Below are 20,445 nucleotides of genomic sequence, written 5' to 3'. Positions count from 1 at the left end.
GCTTCAGCAGAAATAAATGATTCTGTCTTTATTTATATTATTTTGACAGAAACAATGCCGATATGGGAGAGGACAGGTAATAAAACAATCTTTGAGAATATATTGATCATCCTTAAAAATATATAATATCTTTACATCAAAATTCTAGATTTCAAATTTCAAGTAATGTTCAAGATACTAGAATTAGATGCTTCCGGATGGAAAGGGAGGTCAATAAGGAGTTTGGAGGATGTTAAAACGCAATGGCTGTTAATGTAGCCGATGAATATTCATTGTCAGCTCAAAGTATGACTAGCCATGTTAGACACTATTGCTTAGAAATGAAGTAATGTGGCAACAAAACTTGGGAGGGAAACAGATATAAATTGTTGTTTATCTTACAACATCTTTTCTCACTGAAGCTTATCCATTTCCTTATTGTTCATAGCTGTACCATGTGGAGGTTATCTTTACGAATCTTATGGATCTTTTGTCAGTCCTGCTTATCCATCCTCCTATCCAAATAATGCCAACTGCATTTGGTACATTCGAGTGAACAGCAACCAAAAAATAAATCTGCAGTTTACTGATTTCGAGTAAGTGAAAATTGTTTTTCATTTCATAGTGTAAGCAGAGACAAGACATTTGCTGTCAGTTGGCTGTTGCTGATGGATTCATTCAAATTATCTTAATATGTTACTGGGATTAGTATTAAAGTTTGTCTTATTTCATTTAATTTATTGAGATAGACCGCCGACTATGCTCTTCTGTTCCTACGACCCGCGTTGCCAGTAATCCCCCCGACTTAGACCTCACGGGGACAATGTACAATGGCCAGTTAACCTCCCAGCCCATATGTCCTTGGACGGTGGGAGGAGACTGGAATACCCAGACAAAACCGATGTGGACAGGAGGAGACTATACAAACTCCTCCCGGCAACGTCGGGAATTGAACTTTTGTTGCTGCTACTGCAAAACGTTCTACATCACTTTTTGAAAATAAGAAATGATTTTAATGCGATATTCGAAAGCAATTAATTTTCTTTTGTCTGCAGAATTTCGCCATAGAGTTATCAGTAGAGAAACGTACTTACATCTTTATGTCTAAATTCTGCAGAAGTGAAGAAATTAAATGTGGCAACAAGAAATCTGGCTCAGTGGCGCAGCATGTCCATGTCAGCCATTCTGCCCATCTCTACCTAACCACTTGCCCACAATCAGTTGGGACCCTTCTATGCCTTCAATGACCTGTATTTATCTGCTTCTGATTTGGAGCACTGCCTGTGAAATTGGTGGAAACTGAGTCAATGTGGGCTTCTAAAAGCAAACTGCAGAGTTATGCAGAAAATGATAAAATGCAGGGACGTGGGACAGAGAGGTAGATTGAAACTAAAATAATTGGTCAGCAGATAATTTAGAAATAAACGTCAGCTACAGATTCACATTTATTTACCACATGTACATGAAAATATGCAGGGAAATGCATCATTTGTGTTAACCACCAGCACTCCCAAGGATGAACTGGGGACTGCCCACAAGTGTAACAACACATTCCAGTGCAATGTAGAATCACCGTAATATTAAGCTGAACAACACATGTAACAGCAACACCAAAGCTTAGCACCAACAAAACAAGGAACCAGTCTCCTGGCTCATAACAATTGTATGCGTTCACAAATTCCAAGAGATATCTCACAGGTATTTGATTTTTAAGTCAGGAATACCTTAATTTTAACCTGACAACTGAGCACCAGCTACTACTGAAATGCAAAAGAATGCCTGAGCATATTCTTTGGGTTTCCAATTGCTGAATCGTACTTTTCACTGTTGCATTCTGCTGCCCGTCTGAAGTTTCCACAAACCCACTGCTGAAGACACAGAAGTTTTCAGCATTAAATTTTTGAAGTGAAATCTGTTAGTGTGGATGGAGTAAACTGGAATGAGGCATATTTAGTACGTAATGATGCCAATTAAGCTAAATTTAGAGCAGATAACTGATTAAAACCCTATGCAAAATGATCCCATGTTGGAAGGAAGCAGCCTCTGTTAAAGGCTAGAGTTAACATCCAGGTGGATATTTGAGTGCGTGGCCATGGATGTGTAAAGTTAGGCAAGTAATTGTATGGGTAAAGTTTTCAGATTATATTGTAAATTGAGGCAAAGGTAAAGAAACCCTGAACGTGTTAGGCAGCCAAGAGTTGCTCAATATTGTCATTGTAATTGTTATTAGTGTTCTATTTACTAAGGTTCAGTGCACGTTCTCCATACAGATCAATTCATCACCTCAATACATCAAGGCGTTAGAAGGGAAATATAACAGTGTTATGAACCCCGTAACTGGGTGTCTTACCAGCAAAGATAGGAGTAGCCGTTGGAGTCTGATGATACTATTTTTAACAGTATTTATTAGTAAAAACACACAAAAATATTATCAATGCAAATATACAGATAATATACGTCATCAATACTAAACCTAAAAGTGCGGGTATAATAATCATCAATAAGAAATAAGCTCTATCGTTGTCTAGGGGATAATGAATTGTCTGATGGAAATATAAAGTTCAGTTCAGTTCATACAGGCTGCAGTCATTGTTGATCACTGTGTTGCAATTGTTAGAGAGAGAGAGAAAATGCAGTAAGAGCTATTAACTTGCTGACTTTCCTTTTACGATCTGGATCCTTCAATTCGTTGTTGTTGTGGCTATTCACGTATGACCCCTCCACATCCTTTAGCTAGACCGTTCCATGGTGGACTCGTCACCCAGGCCATGGTGGACACACACACAAGCCCCCACCGGTCTGGTAGCATCTCTCCTGGTGCGCCTGAGGGGTGTTCCCCAGACCCTAATTTTATCCCCACTCACAGGGTCTCAGATGTCAATCAGGTTGGGATGATGCAATCCCTCAACCAGACCACTCTGGCTGCCCCCTGAGGGGTTTCAATGATTAGAACAGTACTCAATACACAATTCCTTCTCCAAGAGACAATAGTAGTAATGAGTGGTTCCGTTCCGCTTTTGTTAGAAAGAGACATACCGCTTTTGTGTATTCTTGCATTGTCAATGACAACTGCCTTTTCTGTTATCCTGTGTCTCTCTCTCATTACTGACATGCTGTGCATCTCTCTCATTTCTTGGGTATCAGACCCGAAACAATAGCCAGTTTGCGATTCTCAAAAAAGGTGGCGCGGGCATTGGTGATTCTGTATCCTTCTGCCCATCAGAGTTGCTCCCCATTTGTAACACCCCCATCCTTCTAAGGATTTTTACCACTGGGAAAAATTAACTAATACAGAGTCTTACAGAATTTCAGAATCTAACACAATACAAAATGTTTTTCACTCCAGAGTAATACAGTTATACATTCAATTCAGCATCTAGATAAACAGTCCTTCTCTTCCACAGACAACGTTGCATATGCCCGTTGTGCCTTCCCTTTTAACACACTTTGTAATAATGCCACCCACTGATCACAATCCCTCAACCAGACCACTCTGGCTGCCCCCTGAGGGGTTTCAATGAATAGTACAGTACTCAATACACAATTCCTTCTCCAAGAGACAATAGCATTGTCATTAACAACTGCCTTTTCTGTTATCCTGCGTCCCTCTCTCTCTCTCTCATTACTGACATGCTGTGTATTTCTCTCATTTCATGGGTATCAGACCCGAAATAATAGCGAGTTTGTGATTCTCAAAAAAGGTGGGGCAGGCATTGGCGATTCTGTACCCTTCTGCCCATCAGAGTTGCTCCTCATTCGTAATAAAAGGAATTCAGAATATAGTGTTATAGTTGCAAGAAAGTGCAATGCAGGCAGACAATAAGGTGCAAGGCTAGGAAGAGCTAGATTATGAGGTCAAGAGTCTTATTTTACAAGAGGTCCATTCAATTCTGTTGTATCAGCAAAATAGAAGCTCTCCTTGAGCCTGATGGTGGGTGCTTTCTGGCATTTGTATCTTCTGCCCAAAGCAAGGGTGGGGGAAGTTAAACAGTGTGTCCCGTGTGGGAGGGGTATTGATAATGCTGACTGCTTTACCAAGACAGCAAGAAGTGTAGAAAGAATGCATGGAGGGGAGGCTGGTTTCATAATGTGCTGAGCTGCGTCCATAGCATTTTCACATGTTCTATGTTGAGTTCCTCTAATGGCTCCCACTCTCTATTATTGTCAAAGATATATTTATCATCATTTGACCTTTTATGTTAAGAAGCAAATAAAAGGCAATTTCAGTGAAATTTATCATCATACTGTGATTATTCTCTTGACAGTCTGGAAGTTAATTCAGGTTGCACATTTGATTACGTTGAAATCTACGATGGGCCATCAACAAATTATCCGTTACTTGCAAGAATCTGTCATCAACCAAGTCAAACTTATACATCATTGTACAACAGTATGACAATTTACTTTCGAACGGATGGCAGCGTAACACGACAAGGTTTCTCTGCAAACTATCATTCTCTACCCAGCAACGATGGTGAGCTTTGTGAAATTGTTCCTCAAAAAATTAATTTTTCATCATTTAAAATATAAAAACAAATTACAGGTTTAAATTGCTTTAAAGGGCTCTTTCTTATTGAACATCTACACGTTTGAAAATTACTGCTTAGCTCTTCCAAACACATTCATGAACCTGAGAAAGTGCATATAGTACGTCAGGAAGTTGTGTGTTTCACATGCATGTAAGGCAGAAAGAACAGGTGGATACAGGGTTTCTTTTTAGTGATAGCAATTGACATCTTTCTTCAAAAAAGCTATGATTTATGACTGGGTCCATTTATCCATTTAAAAGAGATTATGTATGACTTCAACAAATAAATGTTATCATCTGTGACTCTTAAAAGCTCGTGGAAATTTATTAATGAAAACACTAATTCTGAAAAACCAACAAAATTTATCTATATAAATCAATGGCACAATTCAGAAGATACAGTGATTCAGTGATCTTTTCAGAAGTCAAAGTTGAGAGTAGATCGTTGGAAAAAAATGATTGGATTAATCCAATGATTAATCATTTAAATATGTTCTTCAAGAGATCTCTTTAAATCAAATACTTCTGGAGACAGTTGACTTTTCAGTCTGAGACCCACTCAGCACGACAAGGGGAAAGAAGCCTGAATGAAAGTGGTGGAGCAGAGGAATACAAGCAGGCAGTGATAGGTGAGAGCAGGTGAGGGAGACGCCCCCCCCATCGATGCTGCCTGACCTGCTGAGATTCTCCAGATTTTATTTATTTAGAGATACAGTGCTGAATAGGCCCTTTTGGCGCTTCGAGTTTCACAGCCCCAGAAACTCCTCGACTCAACCCCAGACTAATCCTGGGACAATCTACAATGACCAATTAACCTACAAAATGGTATGTTTTTGGACTGTTACAAGAAGCACTGTAATAATGATCAGTGAGGCACAGAGAATACCGACAAGTAACTTTTATTATTTCAACTAAACCTGCAGCTGGGTTCACAGTCTTGTCTACCTGTGTGCTGCCTATTAGAACCCCTGACACTCCATGAACAGTCAATGATGGGGAAAAGATATTACCCGGGAAAGCAGTCTACGCTGACCAGGCCTTCCTCGTGGTCCCGATCTCCACGTGTCTGTGGGGTCCTCCTTATCCGCGATGGTTGGTCTCTGGCTGCTGGAGAGTTATTGCCTCTGCGTATTTGGAGCTCCTGAGTCGTACACTCTTCCTCATCAATTGAACCACTGGATCTCCATCCCATTGGCTGAAGGTCACCTAACCTACCTGGGTCACCTTCTTACTGTCATTGTACGGAATGACAGGGTTCACTAGCAAAGTTCAAAGTAGTCTTATTATCAAAGTATGTATACTGCAGACCACCTTGAGATCTGTCTCCTTACAGGCAACCACAAAACAAAGAAACCAAATAGAACTCATTAACAAAGAAAAGCATCAAACACCCAATGTGCAGAGATCAACAAATTGTGCAAAAAATACAAGCAAACAAATGACATTCAGAACTGAAGTTCGCAAAATTGAGTTCACAATCACAGAGTCAGTCATGACTGTCGAAAATGCAGTCCCTTTCCTCATGGATATTGAGATGAAATGTTACATTTTACAATATTACCCCTCAGCTGGTCAAATTGAAGGTGCCACTGTAATTAGTAGTGAATCACTAGTGCAAGATGACATTGCCAGGGGAGTCATGAAAGAGTGGAAACAAACTTTTGAAAGGATGGTGTTGGTCCACTTTCCCAACGTTCCCACGTCATGATCTTTAGAAACACCATTTTCAAATTGCCTCTGTGGAGATTCAGTCCATGCTAATTTCCTGTACTCCTTCCTTTTTGTGACATACCAAGCAGACAGCTAGCACTAGAGAAAAGAGAGGTAGTTGTTAATTTTGTGCAAAGACAAATAAAGTCCATTTTACATGTGAAATAATAACAGTTACCTGGCACTGACCTGACAGTGAGAGCTGCTGACTACCACAAGCACATCAATAATTATTATAAATTACGATTGCAATCAAGTATTACGAGCACGTCAATTATTAGATACAGAATTCACAGCTAAGGAGATGAACTGACCAACTGACAAATGCAGACTGTGGCACCTCCCTCTTACACTTCCTACGTGTGCAGAGATCAGACTGTCAGACTTCCATCTTCAATATACACATTCCCAATGAATGGACATTTCCTCACCCGGCCACTTCTACTGTACTTCCTTTCTATTCAGAAAGTTTGGTAAATGTTTGAGGCTTCAACAAAAATAAATGATTCTATCTTTATTTATATTATCTTGACAGAAAGTACGCCAATATGGGAGATGACAGGTAAGAAAACAATCTTTGAGAATATATTGATCATCCATCCTTAAAAATATATAATATTTTTACATCAAAATTGAAGATTTGAAATTTCAAAATCAAAATTGCCGAAGATACAGTGATTCAGTGATCTTTTCTGAAATCAAAGTTGAGAGCAGATCGTTGGGGAAAAAATGATTGGATTATTCATTTTTAATCATTTAAATATGTTCTACAAGAGACCTCTTTAAATTAAATACTTAAGGAAACAGTTGACTTTTCAGTCTGACACACACTCAGCAGGACTGGAAAGGAAGAAGCCAGAATGAAAGTGGTGGAGGAGAGGAATACAAGCAGGCAGTGATAGGTGAGAGCAGCTGAGGGAGACGCCCCCCATCGATGCTGTCTGACCTGCTGAGATTCTCCAGATTTTATTTATTGAGAGATACAGTGCAGAATAGGCCCTTCTGGCCCGTCGAGCTGCACAGCCCTAGAAACCCCTCGATTAAACACTAGACTAATCCTGGGACAATCTACAATGACCAATTAACCTAACAAATGATATGTCTTTGGACTGGTACAAGAATCACCTCTTGTTATAATAATTAGTGAGGCACCGAAAATCTGAATATACCGACAAGTAACTTTTATTATTTCAACTGAAACAGCAGGTGGGTTCACACTCTTGTCTACCTGTGTGCTGCCTATTAGAACCCCTGACACTCCATGAACAGTCAATGATGGGGAAAAGATATTACCCGGGAAAGCAGTCTACGCTGGCCAGGCCTTCCTCGTGGTCCCGATCTCCATGTGTCTGTGGGGTCCTCCTTATCCGCGATGGTTGGTCTCTGGCTGCTGGAGAGTTATTGGCTCTGCGTATTTGGAGCTCCTGAGTCGTACAATGTTCCTCATCAATTGAACCACTGGATCTCGATCCCCTAACCTACCTGGGTCACCCTCTTACTGGTCATTGTACGGAATGACAGGGTTCACTAGCAAAGTTCAAAGTAGTCTTATTATCAAAGTATGTATACTACAGACCACCTTGAGATCCGTCTCCTTACAGGCAGCCACAAAACAAAGAAACCAAATAGAACTCATTAACAAAGAAAACCATCAAACACCCAATGTGCAGAAATCATAAAATGGTGCAAACAATACAAGTAAACAAATGACATTCAGAAGTGAAGTTCACCAAATTGAATTCACAATCACAGAGTCAGTCATGACTGTAGAAAATGCAGTCGCTTTCCTCATGGATATTGAGATGAAATGTTACATTTTACAATATTACCCTTCAGCTGGTCAAATTCAAGGTGCCACCTGTAATTAGTGGTGAATCACTAGTGCACGATGACATTGCCAGGGGAGTCATGGAAGAGTGGAAACAAACTATTGAAAGGATGGTGTTGGTCCACTTTCCCAACGTTCCCACATCATGATCTTTGGAAACACCATTTTTAAATTGCATCTGTGGAGATTCAGTCCATGCTAATTTCCTGTACTCCTTCCCTTTTCGTGACATAACAAATAGACAATTGACTAGAAAAACCACTTAGCTTTACAGCTAGCACTGGAGAAAGAGAGGTAGTTGTTAATATTTTACAAAGACAAATAAAATCCATTTTACAAGTGAAATAATAACACTAACCTTGCACAGTGAGAGGCGCTGACTACCACAAGCACATCAATAATTATTATAAATTACGATTGCAATCAAGTATTACGATCACATCAATTATTAAATACAGTATTCACAGCTGAGAAGATGAACTGACCAATTGACAAATGCAGACCGTGGCATCTCCCTCTTACACTTCCCACGTGTGCAGAGATCAGACTGGCAGACTTCCATCTTCAATATACACATTCCCAATGAATGGACATTTCCTCACCCGGCCATTTCTACTGTACTTCCTTTCTATTCAGAAAGTTTGGTAAATGTTTGAGGCTTCAACAAAAATAAATGATTCTCTCTTTATTTATATTATTTTGACAGAAACAACGACGACATGGGAAACAACATGTAAGAAAACAGTCTTTGAGAATATATTGATCATCCTTAAAAATATATAATATTGAAATAATAAAAGTATTAAAATAATAAAAATAATAAATAAAAATATATGTCTTTGGACTGGTACAAGAATCACCCCTTGTTATAATAATTAGTGAGGCACAGAAAATCTGAATATACCGACAAGTAACTTTTATTATTTCAACTGAAACAGCAGGTGGGTTCACACTCTTGTCTACCTGTGTGCTGCCTATTAGAACCCCTGACACTCCATGAACAGTCAATGATGGGGAAAAGATATTAACCGGGAAAGCAGTCTACGCTGTCCAGGCATTACTATCTGGGTCACCTTCTTACTGGTCATTGTACTGGGCTACAGCCAACATCTGCCCACCCCAGCCTTGTGTATTTGTGTCTTTACACTCTGACTGGTCCAAACCAGTTGAATGAGGCAACCCAGACAGAGTCTAACAAGATTACTGATTGCAGGTCTGGCATTTTACAAAGCCAGTAACTACTCCTCTGAGAATGGTCTCAGGTATATTTCTCTGATTAGGTTGTCCCAGAGCAAGGATCAGTTCAGAGTCCATTCCCTTTACATAACAAATGGCTACTTGTTTGAGAATGGTCTTGGGTTTAGCAGATCATACCTGAAGTTTCCTGTGTCCACATTCAATTGATCTGAATGGATTATCAAAGAGCAAGAATGGTTCAGAGTCCACAAAATGGGGTTGCGGGTGGAGGAGCAAAGACAACTGGGTTGTCTGCTTCCCCTGACCTTGATCAGACTGAAGTTTTTTCTAGCCAACCAGACTCTGGGAGGGAACTGGAACACCTGGAGAAAACCCATGCATTCCACAGGAAGAATGTACTTGCACCCGACAGAGGATGCTGGAATTGAACTTCTAACTCCAATGCCCGGAACTGGAATACCATCGTGCAAACACTGCACTATTCTCTCTAAGTATCCATCATCTGCAATATCTCTTGGGAGTTCCTTCAATACACACATGTCCAATGTAACACAAGTATATTGGCTGTCCTGGTCTTTTCTACATTACTTTCTCTCCTTAATGCTGCTCAGAAATTTTGAACAAAGTGTTGTGATTGAACTGAAACAAACAATTCTGACTTCAAAACATCCTTAGAGAAAATATGTATCAACTATAAAAAGATAAAACTTCATTACACTTATTTAAAAATTGTTAACTTTCAAACCTCAGTTAATTGCAAATTGTCATTTATCGAATCACAGCATATGGTTCCTGCCAATACAACTGTGGGGGATATTCATCTGATTGTTCCTGTGATTACAACTGTCGTTACCGTGGCAACTGTTGTACGGATTTCTGTGACTACTGCGCATACATCGATTATGGTAATGGTTCTGATTCCCCTAGTGAATGGCGATGCACTGTTTTACATTGACATTCATGAGTTAAATCATTTTGATCAGATACAAACTTCATTTTTTATTTTTATTAACGTACAGCACGGAATAGATTCTTCTAGCCCTTCAGACTTTGCAGACTGCAGAGGAAGGAATCTGATAGGAGAGGAGAGTGGACTATAGGGGAAGGGTGGGGGCCCGGGGGGAGGTGATCAGTAAGTGAGATGAAGTAAGAGGCCAGAGTAGGGAATTGAAGATGAAGAGAGTGGAGAGGAAAGTTCTTTTAACTGGAAGGGGAAATTGATGTTTATGTCATCAGGTTGTAGGCTACTGAAACGGAATATAACATGTTGCTCCTGCACCCTGAGAGTGGCCTCATCTTGGCACTAGAGGAGGCCATGGGTGAACATGTTGGAAGGGGAATGGTAATTCAAACCTCTGGCCAACGAAATGTGCCACATTTGGCAGATGCTGCGAAGTTGCTTGATGAAGCACTCCCCCAATTGAAACACTTGGGAAATCAGTAATTTTTCAGATAATAGAACCTTATCAAAGAATAGTAAGGCACAGTGGATGTGAGAAATTTCTCGGCAATACATAACGTGATCATAGCTGAAGGGGATCATTTCCTTTCTATTGTGTGTTTAATTAATATTTTTGAATATGACTGGAAACTGAATGACAAAAAGGACTGAAGGCAGCAAATGACTGATGTCTTTATCTTTATTTATAGGATACTGTGGTCTTACCACCACTGAAACAGGTCAGTGATATTTAAGTTCAAACTGCTTTTTGAATTTGTTATTTTACACCTTGACAGAAACTTTGTTATTCAATGAATGTTTACAATGTGTGTCCTCGATGGTGTGAGAGAGTTTACTGCTGATCTCGAGTTGTGAGAACCGGAAAATTTAAGTGAAGATGCAGCCTGTAACATTGAGACAGCGAGCTGTTGGTCTTCTCTCTCGCTCTTGCAGGAGTGATACCTCTCTCTCCCTCGTTAGTGAGAGAGTGTTTGTGGGAGTCGAGGTATTGGGATGAAGAGAGGTTTTTGATGGACTCTAGATCACGGTCTCCCTGTGCGCTTTGCTTTTGCCTGCATGATGGGCGGTGGAGGGGGGGGAGCTGATTGGTTCTGCTGGAACAAGAGGGCGAGTGAGAGGGGCAGGGAAAAATGCTTTGCTGTTGCTTATGATTGGGTGTGGGGAGGGGACTTTGGGGTTCCAATGTTTTTCTGTCATACATTCTTTGGGGTTTTACATCTGTTATGTGTATGTCTGTGAAGAGTAAGAATTTCAGCTTGTATACTGTATACGTTCTCTGACATAAAGTGGAACTGTTGAACCACTGAAAATTTGAATTTTAAGTTTGAATAATCGTGTATATTGCTACCTATACACTGCAATCATTCCCCAAGCAGAATAGTTCGTTCTTCATTTTGCTGTTTGAATGCAACTTAAGTGAGCATCTTTCTCACTCTGATTACGTAAACCACATCAGTCATCAGAGATTATTAGGCCATCTTTGCTACTGAAGGGAAACTGTGATTTCAGAATGGTATCTACATTTACTGATAAAAAATTTTCAACAATTATTCATGAATTCACACCCAATAACATCAAATACCTCTGTGACTATGACTGGAGGTCATGGGTAATGGATGAAAGGTTAAACGTTTTGGGGAAACTTGAGGGGAAACCGCTTCACTCAGAGGGTGGTGTGAGTGTGGAATGAGCTGCCAGCACAAGTGGTGCTTGCAATTTAGCTTTCAATGTTTCAGAGAAGTTCTGATGGGAGGGGAATGGAGGGTATGGTCTGGGTGCAGGTCGATGGAATTAGGCCATGTAAATGGTTTGGCATGGACTGGATAGGTCGATGGTCCTGATTCTGTGCTGTATCATTATAGGACCATGAATGTAGGACTAAACCCATTATAACTGATTGTTAATTTTTTACAAAGACAAATAAAGTCCATTTTACATGTGAAATAATAACACTTACCTTGCACTGACCTGACAGTGAGAGCTGCTGACTACCACAAACACATCAATAATTCTTATAAATTATGATTGCAATCAAGTATTACGAGCACGTCAATTATTAGATACAGTATTTACAGCTAAGGAGATGAACTGACCAACTGACAAATGCAGACCGTGGCATCTCCCTCTTACACTTCCTACGTGTGCAGAGATCAGACTGGCAGACTTCTATCTTCAATATACACATTCCCAATGAATGGACATTTCCTCAGCGGGCCATTTCTACTGTACTTCCTTTCTATTCAGAAAGTTTGATTAATGTTTGTGGCTTCAACAGAAATAAATGATTCTGTCTTTATTTATATTATTTTGACAGAAACAACGCCGATATGGGAGACGACAGGTAATAAAACAATCTTTGAGAATATATTGATACTCCTTAAAAATATATAATATTTTTACATCATAATTGTAGATTTTAAATTTCAAAATCAAAATTTCAGAAGATACAGTGATTCAGTGATCTTTTCTGAAATCAAAGTTGAGAGCAGATCGTTGGAAAAAAATGATTGGATTAATGCAATGATTAATCATTTAAATATGTTCTACAAGAGACCTCTTTAAATCAAATACTTATGGAAACAGTTGACTTTTCAGTCTGAGACCCATTCAGCACGACAAGGGGAAAGAAGCCAGAATGAGAGTGGTGGAGCAGAGGGATACAAGCAGGCAGTGATAGGTGAGACCAGGTGAGGGAGACGCTCCCCATCGATGCTGCCTGACCTGCCAAGATTCTCCTGATTTTATTTATTTAGAGATACAGTGCAGAATATGCCCTTTTAGCCCTTCGAACTGCACGGCCCTAGAAATCCCTTGACTCAACCCTAGACTAATCCTGGGACAATCTACAATGACCAATTAACCTACCAAATGATATGTCTTTGGACTGGTACAAGAATCACCTCTTGTTATAATAATTAGTGAGGCACAGAAAATCTATATATACCGACGAGTAACTTTTATTATTTCAACTGAAACAGCAGGTGGGTTCACAGTCTTGTCTACCTGTGTGCTGCCTATTAGAACCCTGACACTGCATGAACAGTCAATGATGGGGAAAAGATATTACCCGGGAAAGCAGTCTACGCTGGCCAGGCCTTCCTCGTGGTCCCGATCTCCACGCGTCTGTGGGGTCCTCCTTATCCGCGGTGGTTGGTCTCTGGCTGCTGGAGAGTTATTGCCTCTGCGTATTTGGAGCTCCTGAGTCGTACACTCTTCCTCATCAATTGAACCACTGGATCTCCATCCCCTGACCTATCTGGGTCACCTTCTTACTGGTCATTGTACTGGGCTACAGCCAACATCGTGTCATGGCTCTGCCCACCCCAGCCTTGTGTGTTTGTGTCTTTACACTCTGACTGGTCCAAACCAGTTGAATGAGGCAACCCAGACAGAGTCTAACAAGATTACTGATTGCTGGTCTGGCATTTTACAAAGCCAGTAACTACTCCTCTGAGAATGGTCTCAGGTATATTGCTCTGATTAGGTTGTCCCAGAGCAAGGATCAGTTCAGAGTCCATTCCCTTTACATAACAAATGGCTACTTGTTTGAGAATGGTCTTGGGTTCAGCAGATCATACCTGAAGTTTCCTGTGTCCACATTTAATTGATCTGAATGGATTAGCAAAGAACAAGAAATGGTTCAGAGTCCACAAAATGGGGTTGCGGGTGGAGGAGCAAAGACAACTGGGTTGTCTGCTTCCCCTGACCTTGATCAGACTGAAGTTTTTTCTAGCCAACCAGACTCTGGGAGGGAACTGGAACACCTGGAGAAAACCCATGCATTCCACAGGAAGAATGTACTTGCACCCGACAGAGGATGCTGGAATTGAACTTCTAACTCCAATGCCCGGAACTGGAATACCATCGTGCAAACACTGCACTATTCTCTCTAAGTATCCATCATCTGCAATATCTCTTGGGAGTTCCTTCAATATACACAGATGTCCAATGTAACACAAGTATATTGGTTGTCCTGGTCTTTCTACATTACTTTCTCTCCTTAATGCTGCTCAGAAATTTTGAACAAAGTTTTGTGATTGAACTGAAACAAACAATTCTGACTTCAAAACGTCCTTAGAGAAAATATTTATTGACTATAAAAAGATAAAACTTCATTACACTTATTTAAAAATTGTTAACTTTCAAACCTCAGTTAATTGCAAATTGTCATTTATTGAATCACAGCATATGGTTCCTGCCAATACAACTGTGGGGGATATTCATCTGATTGTTCCTGTGATTACAACTGTCGTTACCGTGGCAACTGTTGTACGGATTTCTGTGACTACTGCGCATACATCGATTATGGTAATGGTTCTGATTCCCCTAGTGAATGGCGATGCACTGTTTTACATTGACATTCATGAGTTAAATAATTTTGATCAAATACAAACTTCATTTTTTATTTTTATTAACGTACAGCACGGAATAGATTCTTCTAGCCCTTCAGACTTTGCAGACTGCAGAGGAAGGAATCTGATAGGAGAGGAGAGTGGACTATAGGGGTAGGTGGGGCCCGGGGGGAGGTGATCGGCAAATGACATGAAGTAAGAGGCCAGAGTAGGGAATTGAAGAAGAAGAGAGGGGAGAGGAAAGTTCTTTTAACTGGAAGGGGAAATTGATGTTTATGTCATCAGGTTGTAGGCTACTGAAATGGAATATAACATGTTGCTCCTGCACCCTGAGAGTGGCCTCATCTTGGCACTAGAGGAGGCCATGGGTGAACATGTTGGAAGGGGAATGGTAATTTAAAACTTTGGCCAACGAAATGTGCCACATTTGGCAGATGGTGCGAAGTTGCTTGATGAAGCACTCCCCCAATTGAAACACTTGGGAAATCAGTAATTTTTCAGATAATAGAACCTTATCAAAGAATAGTAAGGCACAGTGGATGTGAGAAATTTCTCGGCAATACATAACATGATCATAGCTGAAGGTGATCATTTCCTTTCTATTGTGTGTTTAATTAATATTTTTGAATATGACTGGAAACTGAATGACAAAAAGGACTGAAGGCAGCAAATGACTGATGTCTTTATCTTTATTTATAGGATACTGTGGTCTTACCACCACTGAAACAGGTCAGTGATATTTAAGTTGAAACTGCTTTTTGAATTTGTTATTTTACACCTTGACAGAAACTTTGTTATTCAATGAATGTTCACAATGTGTGTCCTCGATGGTGTGAGAGAGTTTGCTGCTGATCTCGAGTTGTGAGAACCGGAAAATTTAAGTGAAGATGCAGCCTGTAACATTGAGACAGCGAGCTGTTGGTCTTCTCTCTCGCTGTTGCAGGAGTGATACCTCTCTCACCCTCGTTAGTGAGAGAGTGTTTGTGGGAGTCGAGATATTGGGATGAAGAGAGGTTTTTGATGGACTCTAGATCACGGTCTCCCTGTGAGCTTTGCTTTTGCCTGCATGATGGGCGGTGGAGGGGGGGGAGCTGATTGGTTCTGCTGGAACAAGAGGGCGAGTGAGAGGGGCAGGGAAAAATGCTTTGCTGTTGCTTATGATTGGGAGTGGGGAGGGGACTTTGGGGTTCCAATGTTTTTCTGTCATACATTCTTTGGGGTTTTACATCTGTTATGTGTATGTCTGTGAAGAGTAAGAATTTCAGCTTGTATACTGTATACGTTCTCTGACATAAAGTGGAACTGTTGAACCACTGAAAATTTGAATTTTAAGTTTGAATAATCGTGTATATTGCTACCTATACACTGCAATCATTCCCCAAGCAGAATAGTTCGTTCTTCATTTTGCTGTTTGAATGCAACTTAAGTGAGCATCTTTCTCACTCTGATTACGTAAACCACATCAGTCATCAGAGATTATTAGGCCAGCTTTGCTACTGAAGGGAAACTGTGATTTCAGAATGGTATCTACATTTACTGATAAAAAATTTTCAACAATTATTCATGAATTCACACCCAATAACATCAAATACCTCTGTGACTATGACTGGAGGTCATGGGTAATGGATGAAAGGTTAAACGTTTTGGGGAAACTTGAGGGGAAACCGCTTCACTCAGAGGGTGGTGTGAGTGTGGAATGAGCTGCCAGCACAAGTGGTGCTTGCAATTTAGCTTTCAACGTTTCAGAGAAGTTCTGATGGGAGGGGAATGGAGGGTATGGTCTGGGTGCAGGTCGATGGAATTAGGCCATGTAAATGGTTTGGCATGGACTGGATAGGTCGATGGTCCTGATTCTGTGCTGTATCATTATAGGACCATGAATGTAGGACTAAACCCATTATAACTGATTGTTAATTTTTTACAAAGACAAATAAAGTCCATTTTACATGTGAAATAATAACACTTACCTTGCACTGACCTGACAGTGAGAGCTGCTGACTACCACAAACACATCAATAATTCTTATAAATTATGATTGCAATCAAGTATTACGAGCACGTCAATTATTAGATACAGTATTTACAGCTAAGGAGATGAACTGACCAACTGACAAATGCAGACCATGGCATCTCCCTCTTACACTTCCTACGTGTGCAGAGATCAGACTGGCAGACTTCCATCTTCAATAAACACATTCCCAATGAATGGACATTTCCTCAGCTGGCCATTTCTACTGTACTTCCTTTCTATTCAGAAAGTTTGATTAATGTTTGAGGCTTCAACAGAAATAAATGATTCTGTCTTTATTTATATTATTTTGACAGAAACAACGCCGATATGGGAGACGACAGGTAATAAAACAATCTTTGAGAATATATTGATACTCCTTAAAAATATATAATATTTTTACATCATAATTGTAGATTTTAAATTTCAAAATCAAAATTTCAGAAGATACAGTGATTCAGTGATCTTTTCTGAAATCAAAGTTGAGAGCAGATCGTTGGAAAAAAATGATTGGATTAATGCAATGATTAATCATTTAAATATGTTCTACAAGAGACCTCTTTAAATCAAATACTTATGGAAACAGTTGACTTTTCAGTCTGAGAACCATTCAGCACGACAAGGGGAAAGAAGCCAGAATGAGAGTGGTGGAGCAGAGGGATACAAGCAGGCAGAGATAGGTGAGACCAGGTGAGGGAGACGCTCCCCATTGATGCTGCCTGACCTGCCAAGATTCTCCTGATTTTAATTATTTAGAGATACAGTGCAGAATATGCCCTTTTGGCCCTTCGAACTGCACGGCCCTAGAAATCCCTTGACTCAACCCTAGACTAATCCTGGGACAATCTACAATGACCAATTAACCTACCAAATGATATGTCTTTGGACTAGTACAAGAATCACCCCTTGTTATAATAATTAGTGAGGCACAGAAAATCTATATATACCGACAGTTAACTTTTATTATTTCAACTGAAACAGCAGGTGGGTTCACAGTCTTGTCTACCTGTGTGCTGCCTATTAGAACCCCTGACTCTCCATGAACAGTCAATGATGGGGAAAAGATATTACCCGGGAAAGCAGTCTACGCTGGCCAGGCCTTCCTCGTGGTCCCGATCTCCACGTGTCTGTGGGGTCCTCCTTATCCGCGGTGGTTGGTCTCTGGCTGCTGGAGAGTTATTGCCTCTGCGTATTTGGAGCTCCTGAGTCGTACACTCTTCCTCATCAATTGAACCACTGGATCTCCATCCCCTGACCTATCTGGGTCACCTTCTTACTGGTCATTGTACTGGGCTACAGCCAACATCGTTTCATGGCTCTGCCCGCCCCAGCCTTGTGTATTTGTGTCTTTACACTCTGACTGGTCCAAACCAGTTGAATGAGGCAACCCAGACAGAGTCTAACAAGATTACTGATTGCAGGTCTGGCATTTTACAAAGCCAGTAACTACTCCTCTGAGAATGGTCTCAGGTATATTGCTCTGATTAGGTTGTCCCAGAGCAAGGATCAGTTCAGAGTCCATTCCCTTTACATAACAAATGGCTACTTGTTTGAGAATGGTCTTGGGTTCAGCAGATCATACCTGAAGTTTCCTGTGTCCACATTTAATTGATCTGAATGGATTAGCAAAGAACAAGAAATGGTTCAGAGTCCACAAAATGGGGTTGCGGGTGGAGGAGCAAAGACAACTGGGTTGTCTGCTTCCCCTGACCTTGATCAGACTGAAGTTTTTTCTAGCCAACCAGACTCTGGGAGGGAACTGGAACACCTGGAGAAAACCCATGCATTCCACAAGAAGAATGTACTTGCACCCGACAGAGGATGCTGGAATTGAACTTCTAACTCCAATGCCCGGAACTGGAATACCATCGTGCAAACACTGCACTATTCTCTCTAAGTATCCATCATCTGCAATATCTCTTGGGAGTTCCTTCAATACACACATGTCCAATGTAACACAAGTATATTGGCTGTCCTGGTCTTTTCTACATTACTTTCTCTCCTTAATGCTGCTCAGAAATTTTGAACAAAGTGTTCTGATTGAACTGAAACAAACAATTCTGACTTCAAAACGTCCTTAGAGAAAATATGTATCAAGTATAAAAAGATAAAACTTCATTACACTTATTTAAAAATTGTTAACTTTCAAACCTCAGTTAATTGCAAATTGTCATTTATTGAATCACAGCATACGGTTCCTGCCAATACAACTGTGGGGGATATTCATCTGATTGTTCCTGTGATTACAACTGTCGTTACCGTGGCAACTGTTGTACAGATTTCTGTGACTACTGCGCATACATCGATTATGGTAATGGTTCTGATTCCCCTAGTGAATGGCGATGCACTGCTTTACATTGACATTCATGAGTTAAATAATTTTGATCAGATACAAACTTCATTTTTTATTTTTATTAATGTACAGCACGGAATAGATTCTTCTAGCCCTTCAGACTTTGCAGACTGCAGAGGAAGGAATCTGATAGGAGAGGAGAGTGGACTATAGGGGAAGGGGGGGCCCGGGGGGAGGTGATCGGCAAGTGAGATGAAGTAAGATGCCAGAGTAGGGAATTGAAGAAGAAGAGAGGGGAGAGGAAAGTTCTTTTAACTGGAAGGGGAAATTTATGTTTATGTCATCAGGTTGTAGGCTACTGAAACGGAATATAACATGTTGCTCCTGCACCCTGAGAGTGGCCTCATCTTGGCACTAGAGGAGGCCATGGGTGAACATGTTGGACGGGGAATGGTAATTCAAACCTCTGGCCAACGAAATGTGCCACATTTGGCAGATGGAGCGCAGTTGCTTGATGAAGCACTCCCCCAATTGAAACACTTGGGAAATCAGTAACTTTTCAGATAATAGAACCTTATCAAAGAATAGTAAGGCACAGTGGATGTGAGAAATTTCTCGGCAGTACATAACGTGATCATAGCTGAAGGTGATCATTTCCTTTCTATTGTGTGTTTAATTATTATTCTTGAATATGACTGGAAACTGAATGACAAAAAGGACTGAAGGCAGCAAATGACTGATGTCTTTATCTTTATTTATAGGATACTGTGGTCTTACCACCACTGAAACAGGTCAGTGATATTTAAGTTCAAACTGCTTTTTGAATTTGTTATTTTACACCTTGACAGAAACTTTGTTATTCAATGAATGTTCACAATGTGTGTCCTCGATGGTGTGAGAGAGTTTACTGCTGATCTCGAGTTGTGAGAACCTGAAAATTTAAGTGAAGATGCAGCCTGTAACATTGAGACAGCGAGCTGTTGGTCTTCTCTCTCGCTGTTGCAGGAGTGATACCTCTCTCTCCCTCGTTAGTGAGAGAGAGTTTGTGGGAGTCGAGGTATTGGGATGAAGAGAGGTTTTTGATGGACTCTAGATCACGGTCTCCCTGTGAGCTTTGCTTTTGCCTGCATGATGGGCGGTGTGGGGGGTGGGGGGGAGACTGATTGGTTCTGCTGAAACAAGAGGAGGGAGTGAGAGGGGGAGGGATGATGCTTTCCTGCTGATTACGATTGGGAGTGGGGAGGGGAATTTGGGGTTCCAATATTTTTCTGTCATACATTCTTTGGGGTTTTACATCTGTTATGTGTATGTCTGTGAAGAGTAAGAATTTCAGTTTGTATACTGTATACGTTCTCTGACATAAAATAGAACTATTGAACCATTGAAAATTTGACTTTTCAGTTTGAATAATCGTGTATATTGCTACCTATACACTGCAATCATTCCCCAAGCAGAATCGTTCGTTCTTCACTTTGCTGTTTCAGTGCAATTTAACTGAGCATCTTGCTCACTCTGATTACGTAAACCACATCAGTCATCAGAGATTATTAGGCCAGCTTTGCTACTGAAGGGAAACTGTGATTTAAGAAT

At 40.5% G+C, this 20,445-nt stretch overlaps 1 protein-coding gene across 1 annotated transcript in view; it reads left to right on the top strand.

The window, feature by feature from the left end:
• Nucleotides 1-242: 242 nt before the first annotated feature.
• Nucleotides 243-20,445, top strand: part of LOC132379712 (deleted in malignant brain tumors 1 protein-like) — a 35,687-nt gene continuing 15,484 nt past the window's right edge. Inside the window, exons 1-3 of the mRNA XM_059948001.1 lie at nt 243-285; nt 428-575; nt 6,753-6,779. Coding sequence (XP_059803984.1) covers nt 243-285; nt 428-575; nt 6,753-6,779 — 218 coding nt within the window. The remainder of the gene's footprint in view (nt 286-427; nt 576-6,752; nt 6,780-20,445) is intronic.

The sequence above is a fragment of the Hypanus sabinus genome, chromosome 22 (assembly GCF_030144855.1).
Source record: "Hypanus sabinus isolate sHypSab1 chromosome 22, sHypSab1.hap1, whole genome shotgun sequence".
Taxonomy (NCBI): Eukaryota; Metazoa; Chordata; class Chondrichthyes; order Myliobatiformes; family Dasyatidae; genus Hypanus; species Hypanus sabinus.
Note: the sequence above shows the minus strand (reverse complement) of the source record. Positions and strands in the feature narration are given on the sequence as shown.